The sequence below is a fragment of the Haliotis rufescens genome, unplaced genomic scaffold (assembly GCF_023055435.1).
Source record: "Haliotis rufescens isolate VD_foot unplaced genomic scaffold, xgHalRufe1.0.p SCAF_3, whole genome shotgun sequence".
Classification (NCBI taxonomy): domain Eukaryota; kingdom Metazoa; phylum Mollusca; class Gastropoda; order Lepetellida; family Haliotidae; genus Haliotis; species Haliotis rufescens.
Window position 1 is genome coordinate 55,034,784 of NW_025964001.1, and position 13,021 is coordinate 55,047,804.

General features: G+C 38.3%; 1 protein-coding gene across 1 annotated transcript in view; it reads left to right on the forward strand.

Moving 5' to 3' along the window:
- Positions 1-925: 925 nt before the first annotated feature.
- LOC124148753 (calpain-9-like) overlaps positions 926-13,021 on the forward strand; it is a 61,107-nt gene continuing 49,011 nt past the window's right edge. The window contains exon 1 of the mRNA XM_046520022.2: positions 926-1,437. Coding sequence (XP_046375978.2) covers positions 1,135-1,437 — 303 coding nt within the window. The 5' untranslated portion in view covers positions 926-1,134. The remainder of the gene's footprint in view (positions 1,438-13,021) is intronic.

Consider the following 13,021-nt stretch of genomic DNA (forward strand, 5'->3'; position numbering starts at 1 on the left):
ATTATTTACAGACTGCCGTCATATAGCTGGAATATTGCGGCGTTAAGCAATAAACAGACAAACATAAATAGTTTCAAAAATGTTCCGAAAAATAACGTAATCAGAATAATTTATTTTATAAAGTTATGAAAAGGTCATATTGTAAAGGTTATACAGGCTTTATTGGAAAGTCAAGGAATTAATACATGTTCATTTCCAGTATAATGAGATCATTCTGAAAAAGTTTCACGTGCTTTCGCAAATCAGATGCAATGCATAAAACATTTGAATAATTTCCTCGAATCTCTTAAATATTTAATAGAAATCACTTGAAGCATGGCGTTGAAATGCTGATGTATAAGTTCAGTCGTTTCTCCACATAATCGATTCACAACTTTTCGGAACCCGATATTCACGTGCAGGCGAGGCGCCATATATACATATTTTCGAGGATGTGCAAACCAACTATTTATAACAATTTTGCGGTAATATTCGTGCATATCGATCGATATCCCACCGCATAATATACACAATTTGAATTCCTTAAGAATTATCACGGCATTGAATGTGTGGTGTTAATAGCGTGCGTACATCAATGCAGCTCAATACACATCCCATGTATAATTAAGGCACATTACAAAATATAGGTTAAATGCCATCCAGCTGGTGTATAAATGATTTATTATGAAACCAATATATAATATTGCATCAAACAAGTAGCATATTTCGGGGCTCGTTAAACGCCATAAAACTGGGATTGTTACTTCACGCGATACACTATTATATAATGTTTCACACATTTCCACCCCTCAGCTGTTGACAGGTAGATTCCCAGCGAGCCAACATGACTAGAGCCCTTTATGAAAAGACGAATCAATTGCCCATTCATGTGTAAAAGTGAAGTTACTCATTCTGCCGTAGTGTTTGTCTGCGGTCCAATGAATAGATAGGTTCTATTGCTCGTGGCCAATCACGATATATGGTGTGAGATAGTATTCTATGCACACGGCGGGAGATAAATCTCGTAGCGGAAGGTGTGTTATAACGGGACAACGCACTGCTCTTGCTCGCTGCCGTGTGATACGGTGGATCATGTATGCGGGTTATCATGTTTTGGAGTTATTCTTGAGATAGAACCACCAAGGAGAAACGAATATGGATTTGAATACACACCGTCGCTACACGAAACCAGATGACTACACCAGCCTTCCCAACCCCCCGTACAACCAGCGCCCCACCCCACAGAATGGTAGCCCCGGGGTGAGACCCTACCCCACAGAAACCAGGGAGGTGCATCACAGAAACGGAGACACCCGTGACATCAGTGATTTTGAGAGACTTCGTCAACAGTGTTTGAGAAACAGGAAGTTATACGAGGACACCAACTTTCTTGCTGCCGTCAGTTCCTTGTATTTCAGCAGACAGCCGCCTTACCGTTTTGAATGGAAGCGACCAGCGGTAGGTTGACGGATGGTTTTTTTTCGTTTATACCATAATCGCACTGGTATCTTAAACATTATTTATAACAGGCTTAAACACGAACGGTTGAGCTGCTGCACGTGATGAAAGATATTATTGAACGGTAAATGTTTGACATTGTTTAATGGCCGTAATCAAGAATAGATACGGACGGAAATCATATCTCTAATATTGTCATTTAGATGTGAATGCATAGTATTTATTTCACCAATCATATAGATAATAATCAGTCATGTATCTAAAATTACAACAAAGATAAGCTTGATTTAGGTTAGGTCGTGTTTGCTGCAAAGATAGCAACAGTCAAAAATCTCAAATCGACGCGTGACTGCTACTGACAGCCTTTATTTTGTTTGCGTTCGCAAGAATATCACCATTCATACTATGAATGACATGTGTATAGATGTACACAAAACATGGCATATATTTCTATACACACTGTGAGTCAGAGCTGTCAGCTAAAGGCTGTCCTTACAGCATACCAAATCAGGGATTGTCCAGGCCAGGTCATCTGTTATTGAATGTGGACTGAAACATGAACTTGTTTACTTTATATTTTTGTTTATCAGATATTGTAAAGCAAATGAAATATTTCAAGAGTTTTTATATAGTAATAATGATGATGATTTCATGCTGAAAACAAGAATTTGTTTATTTTATTTTTTATGAGATATTGTAAAACAAATGAAATATTTTAATAGTTTTTTTTTTATAATGATGATGATGATGATGATGATTGCAGGCTGAAAATGTGAACTTGAATTTTTTTATGAGATATTGTAAAGCAAATGAAATATTTCAAGTGTTTTTTTTATAATGATGATAATTTATTACCTTTTCTGTAATTTAATATAAATACACAGATCATGATATAATACTAATATAAAACAACACATGACAATTCCACACAAAACATTTCAGGTGCAAATGGTAATACACTAGACATGAACCATGATGAATATGAATAATAATATGAAGTTCATCAAGTACACATAACAGATGGCTAGATGTAAGATAAGGGACATTAAAATACAAATCAATAAGAGTTGTATTGAAGTATTAGATAAATGATATCAAGAAGCACTGGGCAATATAAACATGTACCTGTGTATAATAACTTATAATGTCCAGTTAAGTTGTCCTTTAATATATGATAGGACCCGTGAAGAGCAGGGGTAGAATAGGTCTTCAGCAACCTATGCTTGTCGTAAAAGGCAAATAACGGGATCGGGTGGTCAGGCTCGCTGACTTGGTTCATGCATGTCATTGCATCCCAATTGCGTGAATCGATGCTCATGATGTCAATCACTGGATTGTCTGGTCCAGACTCGATTATTTACAGACTGCCGTCATATAGCTGGAATATTGCTGGGTGAAGCGTTAAACAATGCAAACTGAAACTTTAATACATAATAGAAAGGAGCCCAGAGAACGATTTCATTTTCAATTAAAACTGAAGAAATCTAGACTTGCCAAAGCATTGTAGACTTGCTTGGGATGATGAGGTATTTCGGTTTTAGGTTCTGTTTTAGAGAAAAGAATTATATTTAGACAGTGTATTGAAGTACTTCTAACAACAAAATAGAACAGAAATACTGATATACATAAGTATGATACTCACTGTCACTGAGAGAGGAATCACATCAGAGTAAGAAACCTGATTTGAATGAGGTCGGAATGATATGGTATGCTGTACAAAAATGAATGACTATTAAAGTTCAGGTGAGTCAAATTATATTTCTGGGATTCAAAACATATCAAACATTCCAGATTATTCAAATATTGTTTTATGCAAAAGGGGAGAAGTTATTTTTTTACTATACTTGGGCAGATTAATTTATTGGATAAACTCTGTTCTCCTTCCAGAAGATATGATTACAAGCATAGTAAAGTTGTGTGATGCGAAAGACAGGACATACATGTGTTATGGACATACAAGTGATGAAATCAAATATTTTAGAATGCACCAAGCTCCTTGATATACGATACGACAACAACAGCTTGGCTTGATCGTAAACTGATAGCGTAGAGATAAAAAACAGCTTACCTATTAGCCATGTTACCCAGGATGTAGGACAAACTAGATGTTTTAGTGACACTTTGAAAGTAAGTTATTCTACAAACAGAACTCATCAGGACAGAACGTATTTTCATCAAATATGCAAAAAGTATCACGATTTCCCAATTAATTTTTAGTTGTTTGGGTGCAAATACATTTGACAATTGTAAAAAGTCCAATAGTATAGCAACACTCTGCATAATTAATCCAGGGGTCAGGAAAATTGAAAATCCCAATCGGACATTTGCATTTAGACCACGTCCCCTTCAAATAGCGCATTTTTGTACGACTTTTCACACACATTTCAAGTTGTTACGTACAGTGTTCCCTCGTTATTGAGCGCTTCGGTTATAGCGCGCGGTAAAGCATGGCCCCAAAAATTTACTAACATTTTTAATAAACTCAAGTTTTCCAATGACACAATGTTTCCCCCCCTCACAAAAAACTAATCAGCTGATCACTGCGATCACGTAACACCGGAAATACCAGTCAACAAATCCGAACTGAAGTACGCAATTTAATCCTATCATTATAATATCTGGTAATTAAAAAAAAATTTTCATTGTTTATCTGGACTAAAGTTTGCAATACATTTGATTAATTTTATTCAATATTTCATTCAATAATTTTAATAATGTTTACAATAATTTTGGCGAAATCGTATGTGAACGTATCGGTAGATCGCACAACTCATCGTTATTAATTATTAATCCCTGTATCCTTTTCAACTTGTGTGGCTGTCTTTACAGATATTTGTGAACTGATCAATTGCAGGACATACCAACATAAAAATATATTGAATACCCTCAAAACTTTCAATGTCCAGTGTGAATTATAATTTGTGAGCAAATACTCAGTGGTTGAAACAATTATGTGGATTCCAGGAATAAAGTGAGTGAGTGAGTGAGTTGGGTTTAACGCTGCTTTTAACAGTATTCCAGTTATATCACGTCATGTCAGCTTAATGTGGGTGGAAAGCCCGAAGTGATGCAGGTCTCAGACGTTTACCACTTCGGTGAAACCCACGAGCACAGGTATGGTGCCGGCAAACCTAGATACATAATTGGGGTGAACCGGGATTCGAACCCACAATCATAAGTTCCTGGCATGCCCAAGGGACGCAACTCTGCACAGTGAATCGCGGCACCTTAGACGACTGGGCCAGCCGTGCCCCCCCAGGAATAAAGCTGTGATTATGTGTGGACACATTGTTGTTGTGTTTTTATATTTTTATATTTTTTTCAAATTGGAAAACATTTTTTTGCTGCTGACCAAATAAACAGTTCCTTACAAACTGATCAAAATCTGACCCCAAAAAAGATAGGAAGTTTGTTTTAGGGATTGGTAATTTGTTATGGTGAATGTGTGTGTGTGTGTCTGTGTTTGTGAAATAATTGGTTGGGTGATAACAAAATGGCACAATGAAAGGGGGGGGGGGGGGGGGGGTCACCAAAATTTATCACAACTATGGCGTGGGGGGCATGTGAAAATTAGACAGTTCTATTTTTTCAAAATAAAAAAAAAAAAGAGTATAAATTTGAACTATTATTATGGACTGGACATTTATTATAGGGAGGGGGGTATGGAAAAATATGGCATGTAATGGGAGGGGGATGATAATGGTTGAGGGGTGAGTAAAATGTGATATATTCCTAAGACCAGTTCACCCCCTCCCAATAAATGACCAGTCCCTTAATATTTTCATGATCAATGACATGTATAACACGAAAAACAACAGCATTATCACCATCCCCTGCCATGGGGCACATTAGAATGTTGTTTGTTTATATAGTAGTGAATATAAACTATAAAAAAAGAGTCCTGTAAGCCTCAAGAAGAGATAGGTCTTGGGCCTCTTTTTGTCATAAAATAAAATAATTTAATGTGAAATTAATACCCACAAAAGGCCCTTCTTTGGCAAAAACAACTGTCTTGATGAGTATCTCTGAGATGAGCTATAATGACCAGTAACATCATTTTAAAATTTCATTTCTCGGACTTAAATAGTTTTTTTCTTGGACTTAAATAGTTTTTGAGAAAATTTGTCCCCTTTGAGAAGCAGGCAGGCGGGCAGGTGGGCAGGTGGATGGATGGAAGGATGGGAGGATGGAAGGACAGACAAACTCCGTTCCTATATCCTCTGCCCCACAAACAGCAGTGCCCCACAATATATGTCAGTGAAAGGCATGCTATAAAAAGTTATACCTTATGAGATTGTAGAACATGCATAGCACATCAATATGATAAGGCCGTATGTTAATGGGAGCACTTAACTCCTGTCAGCCTGGACCGGCTCCACTAGTCCTGCAGTGCTGAACATACCGTATTTCCTCTCAGACACCACAGTATTTGTTCTACATTATGACACCTCGATTATCCAGTGTATTAAATATCTGTCCTGTTATGATATGTTGACCTTTTTCACACTTTCGCCATCTTGGATCGAAAACGAGGCTTTGAGAGCATAGCTCCATGCAGTGTGAGTCGCATCAGCTGATAGGGAACAGACAGCATGTTGTGCATTTCACTGATGGACATTTCAAACAAACAAAAAATGGTATCCTCTGTATCTAATACAGAAAATATTTCACATTTTATCCTGAGGTCCAACTAAAATATGCCTGTTATACGCTGGAATTAGCATTTTGCTGTCAGGATCCCGGAAGTGAATCGAAAGGTGCATCTCGAGATACGTATTTCAGAAATAGATTGTTTTATCATAACCTCGTCGGCATATAGGTACAATGTGAGAGTACATTCAATGACAGAAATTGCGTATCATACATGAACCGCATAACATGAAACGCGTCAGTGTACTTTTGCAAATTTGCTCAGTCAATGCGTGGCTTGGCAAACTCGAGATTGTCGATCATGTTTATTTCACGTTTCATAGTGGTGTTTGCTGCACAACGCACTGCTGTTTTGCCATGAGTCCAGTTGACAAAAAACGCTTTTTCTGCTATGATTTTCATCTAAACATATTACGATGTAAATAAAATTAGTTCACAAAATAACTCGTGTGTCAAAATAAATATTCAGACGGGGCGATAACTCTATTCAGTGTGTACAATGACAGATGATACTTTACACTTTCTTCAAACATCACTTATTTAACCGATTTTTACCGATTGAGATTGCACCGTGCACGACAAAAGTAATAATGTGTGAACTGTTTAAAAAAAGTTAAAAGGAAACTTAAAATTGATAAATATAAATAATGCATGAAATTGAAGAAATATAAGAATTGATACAAACACCAACTTCTTGAACACCCTGACCTAATCCTGTATGATGATAGGTAATTGTATATCAAAAGGAAGCTACTAATACATTTATCCTGAATAGTTTGAAAATGTCTTGATCAGATATGAGTACAGATAAAATAACAAAAGATTAAAAGGAATCAACTTCAATTGGAAATCAAGTCAAGATAAAACATATGTATCGGTACAAATTATGTTGATGGAACAATCTGGATTTCTCATATTTAATAAAGAAAAACAAACCAAAATTTTCATGTCTTTATTTCTCACAATATAAGTTTTCAAAACTTAACATGGACTGGGTGTCTTTGTCAGTCAAAAGCAGCTAATTTAATTCCAGGAAAAAATAATTTTCTTGCTTGTAAACAAATGGTACAGTGTACTTTTTTAGTGTCTGATAAATATTGGCCATTTTGTTTTGCGAGTGAATAAGGCTTTTCACTTCCTCGTCCTATTTAAGTGAAATGTGACAGGAAGCACATCTGTTGATTTAAAGAAAATGGCTTTTCACTTCCTCGTCCTTTGGCAGGACGCACATTGTAACCAGTGTGTTACTGTCAGCAGAAAGCTCCTCCAGACATCCATCACCGGATACTAGTACTTCATTGTGTTGACTCGCTGGACTCAAAGCCTGAAATGAATAATTCAATAATATTGTAATAATATTTCTACTTCCATAATTTGTTTTATAAACAATGCATATTCACCTTCTCTCAAAATATTGCTTATTTAGAAAACAACATTCTTCTGAAATAGAGAAATTTAAGGAAAATTAATCACAGTGTGTAACATTACATGCTACTTTAGAACAATCTTGAAGGCATCAATTCATCTGATATGACTAAAACGCAAACAGTATATTCTGTGTAAACAGTAAACACAACAGATGCATCAATTTAATGACAGTGTACTACAGCTCTTTATATCAATGTCACACAGAAATTCACTCTTGTTTTAATGAAACACGTTTTGATATTTGTATTGCCGGTATGTATTTAATCATGAAATACTTTTTTTAGCCTGACCATGCTGAAAACATACATTCGCTAGAGTGAAATAAATAAGAGTTTTATTAAAATCAGGTGAAATATCACATTTTGTCACACCTACAGTCAGTCTGCCTCATTGACACTATGGTTTTCTGAGTAAGGTCATGAAGATCACAAAGAAAATATTAGACTTGAATCTTTTTTGTCAAATGAAATGTTTATCTCTTCTTGTGGTTTACTAAAGTTGATATCTTGACTTGAAAATATTTACTTTGTCAGATCTAAAGATGAGATAAATTTATGCTACATGTATCATCGTTATTTGACAAGGAAAACAAATTTCTTCCATGTATTTTTTTATATTTCTCGTTTTGATTGAATTTTCAAAATTATCAAAATGATCACACCACTTGACTTGATTGAAATAAACTAAAGTTCTAAAGATTGTTAACAATAGTAAACTATTACATCATAACAATATATTATAATTATTGCAAAATGACACAGAAAGCACAACTATATTCTTACATATAAATTGATATGATTAATAATCAATAATACATGGCAATTGCTTGCACAAAAGAAATTATTTTGTTTGAAAAGTTTCAAAACATGTTTGTGGACATAAAACCAGATGGGTTTCACAATTCAAACAAAGGGAATAAATGAGTTATGATTGCAATATGCATGGGAATTAAAAATAATTCTGTTTATACTTTAAGTTTATAGTAATGTCAATATCAATTTATGCATTTGAAATATTTGAATACAGACTGTTATCTGTTTCTGTAAATTATATACAGATCACATGTAGATCGAACATTTACTGGCCATTAATTAGTATGGTTTTTGTTCATTTCATGACATGATTAATTTGGTACAGTAAAGTAAATATCATTTTGGTAGAAATATTGTTTACAAAACTGCAGATCAAACTTTACTTTACTTCAAATATTAACGCACCCTTTATGTAATAATTCAGTTGAAATATTGCACCTCATGCTATCTAATCTGTCAACATTGACAATCAAAATAACAATTGTTCACAATCACACAGCACTGATCTGAGTGCTCTCCTTTCAAGATCTAGGTTCTCCCCCTTCAAGATCTAGGTTCTCCCCCTCCCCTGTGGAGATCTAGGTTCTCCCCTGTGGATATCTAGGTTCTCCCCTGTGAAGATTTGGGTTCTCCCCTGAGAAGATTCGGGTTCTCCCCTGTGGAGATCTACGTTCTCCCCTGTGAAGATTCGGGTTCTCCCCTGTGGAGATCTAGGTTCTCTCCTGTGAAGATTTAGGTTCTCCCCTGTGAAGATTCGGGTTCTCCCCTGTGGAGATCTAGGTTCTCTCCTGTGAAGATTTAGGTTCTCCCCTGTGGAGATCTAGGTTCTCCCCTGTGAAGATTCGGGTTCTCCCCTGTGAAGATTCGCGTTCTCCCCTGTGGAGATCTAGGTTCTCTCCTGTGAAGATTTAGGTTCTCCCCTGTGGAGATCTAGGTTCTCCCCTGTGAAGATTCGGGTTCTCCCCTGTGAAGATTCGGGTTTTCCCCTGTGGAGATCTAGGTTCTCCCCTGTGAAGATTTGGGTTCTCCCCTGAGAAGATTCAGGTTCTCCCCTGTGGAGATTCGGGTTCTCCCCTGTGGAGATTCAGGTTCTCCCCTGTGGAGATCTAGGTTCTCTCCTGTGAAGATTTAGGTTCTCCCCTGTGGAGATCTAGGTTCTCTCCTTTGAAGATTCGGGTTCTCCCCTGTGAAGATTCGGGTTCTCCCCTGTGAAGATTCAGGTTCTCCCCTGTGGAGATCTAGGTTCTCTCCTGTGAAGATTTAGGTTCTCCCCTGTGGAGATCTAGGTTCTCCCCTGTGAAGATTCGGGTTCTCCCCTGTGGAGATCTAGGTTCTCTCCTGTGAAGATTCGGGTTCTCCCCTGTGAAGATTCAGGTTCTCCCCTGTGGAGATCTAGGTTCTCTCCTGTGAAGATTCGGGTTCTCCCCTGTGGAGATCTAGGTTCTCCCCTGTGAAGATTCGGGTTCTCCGCTGTGAAGATTCGGGTTCTCCCCTCTGAAGATCTACGTTCTCCCCTGTGAAGATCTAGGTTCTCCCCTGTGAAGATTCGGGTTCTCCCCTGTGAAGATTTGGGTTCTCCCCTGTGGAGATCTAGGTTCTCTCCTGTGAAGATTTGGGTTCTCTCCTGTGAAGATTCGGGTTCTCCCCTGTGAAGATCTATGTTCTCCCCTGTGAAGATCTACGTTCTCCCCTGTGAAGATTCGGGTTCTCCCCTGTGAAGATTTGGGTTCTCCCCTGTGGAGATCTAGGTTCTCTCCTGTGAAGATCTACGTTCTCCCCTGTGGAGATCTAGGTTCTCTCCTGTGAAGATTTGGGTTCTCCCCTGTGAAGATTTGGGTTCTCCCCTGTGGAGATCTAGGTTCTCTCCTGAGAAGATTCGGGTTCTCTCCTGTGAAGATTCGGGTTTTCCCCTGTGAAGATTCGGGTTCTCCCCTGTGGAGATCTACGTTCTCCCCTGTGAAGATTCGGGTTCTCCCCTGTGGAGATCTACGTTCTCCCCTGTGAAGATTCGGGTTCTCCCCTGTGGAGATCTAGGTTCTCTCCTGTGAAGATTCGGGTTCTCCCCTGTGAAGATTCGGGTTCTCTCCTGTGGAGATCTACGTTCTCTCCCGTGAAGATTCGGGTTCTCCCCTGTGGAGATCTAGGTTCTCTCCTGTGAAGATTCGGGTTCTCCCCTGTGGAGATCTAGGTTCTCCCCTGTGAAGATTCGGGTTCTCTCCTGTGGAGATCTACGTTCTCTCCCGTGAAAATTCGGGTTCTCTCCTGTGGAGATCTACGTTCTCCCCTGTGAAAATTCGGGTTCTCCCCTGTGGAGATCTACGTTCTCCCCTGTTAAGATTCGGGTTCTCTCCTGTGAAGAGCTAGGTTTGTTCCAACACAGTGTTTGTTGGAGGAAATACAGTATGGTGGGTACTGGGCACATGCCACCCAATGTGTTTTATCTTATCATGTGATGTATTGACTTGTGGGTGGACTTCTGTCTACCCAGTGTATGTGTTTACACAGTGCATTATGATCAATCACAATCAATAACAGACTTCATGTATGGTGTAGGCTGTGATGACGACAGAGACATTTAAACCAAGGCACCTCAGACTTTTTAATGTAGAGTTTGCTTCACTTCTCATTAAACACAGAATTGTTCCAGATAGGTAAAGAGTGAGTGAGTACGGTTTTATGCCCCTATTAGAAATATTCCAGCAATACATGTTGGGGTACAATGGGCTTTACACTGTACCAATGTGGGGAATCAAACCCGGGCCTTTGGCATGATGAGCGACCACTTAAACCACTATGCCATTTCTGGTGTCCCCTGCCATGATGCAGCATTGCTAAGAATGGTTAAAAATCAACACACTATTGTACCACGAAGAATACCAATAAACACAACTGGGCATACAATAAACTCATCCATTTCATTTCATGTCAGTTGTCAAGTTTGGATAACAATGTGTGCGTCATATTAAAAATAATAACTGAGACATAGGGTGATGGGCCAATGCCCCAGAAACATTTAGTTAGTTATTTTAGCCTAACATTATGAGACTGCAAAATGGGCCAATGTTCCCGACAAAACTCTTTTTGCATAGTTACTCGACAGGAATAAAAACAATTACCGTATTCGACGTAATACGTGCCCCACGCTAATAAGTGCCTAAGGCGATATTTTTTAATATATTGGCTAGTGAACAATCCCAATTAGCACCCCTTCCGATCGATCAATGTACACAAGACTTATTTATTCGTGTATAATACGCACTTGTGTGTTATGTGCACCCTTAATTATGGGCAATAAAATTCTAGAAAATATATCTGTCGTGTATAATACTCACAGACTTTTCTTTTGTCAGCATAAACCACGAAATTTACAATCTTTCAACTGTTTTTTTCTCACTAAATTTATATTCTAATAAGAGCCTCCTTTTTCTAATTTTGAGAGTGCCCTGGGTGCTTATTACGTTGAATACAGTAAAATTGATATTAGTTGTCTATTTTGCCATCTGGTGCCTTAATAACCACATCTGTCAGTGTCCGTGATTTCCAGTCAAACATGAACAATACAGTTCTTTGAGTTGAAAACATACAGTTTTAGCTCACCAGCCCTAAAAGTCTAAGTGAGCTTGTTGCATGGCGTGTTGTGATTTGTCTGTCCGTCAGTTCAATCTCATTATAATATTTCTTTCGATGGGTAAACCTCTTGGGTATTGATTGATGCTATGGCGCTCAGATGAGTTAAGGTGTTTAGATTATCTATGACTGTATAATTGTGGGGCCGAGATACAAAAATTAAATGTGCGCGTCCAAATGGTTCACTCATTTGTAACGAGAATTAGAAACCTCGATGCTGATTGGCAGATTAGAAAGTTCACCGCGACCTCCTATTGAGGTGTCTTCAGATCTGCTAGCAGAGGTGTCAATGTAAAGGATCTGATTTGAATAACATTGTCCTTCCAACTGTCAATTTCTCAAAACGTATAATTACGTAGGAGGTGAAGCGCAACAATTGGGTTGTTATTTAAAGAGGCATATGGATTCATAAGCCTTTTTTTTCTTAAAATGTAAAAGAAAATCACATTTTTAAGCGTGAGTGAGTGAGTGAGTGAGAGAGTTGGGTTTAACGCCGCTTTTAACAGTATTCCAGTCATATCGCTGCGTGTCAGCGTGTCAGGGGAGGAAAGCCCAAAGTGATGCAGGTTTCAGACGTTTACCAGTTAAGTGAAACCCACGAGCATGGGTATGGTGCTGACAAACCTAGAAACATAATTGGGGCGAACCGGGATTCGAACCCACAATCATAGATTTCTGGCTTGCCCAAGGGACGCAACTCTGCACAGCGAATCGCGGCGCCTTAGACGACTGGGCCACCTGTGCCCCCTACATTTTTAAGAAGATGACATTGATTGAGCTGAAACTTTGTAGGTAATAATGATTATGTGTCTGTTTTCGGCATACTCATCATGATCTCCTGCTCTCAACTTTGCTAATTGTTGTCAGTGTGGAAGAATCTTAATTCCTTGGATATAAGACCGCCTCCATAGAGAGAGTGGATGATCGGTGGTTTGACATGTGTCATACCAAAAAATGTTAAAAGATGGTACTTGATGTTACCCTTCCTGGCACTCGGCATTAAGGGTCTAGACATTTAAACCAAGGCACCTCAGACTTTTTAATGTAGAGTTTGCTTCACTACTCAT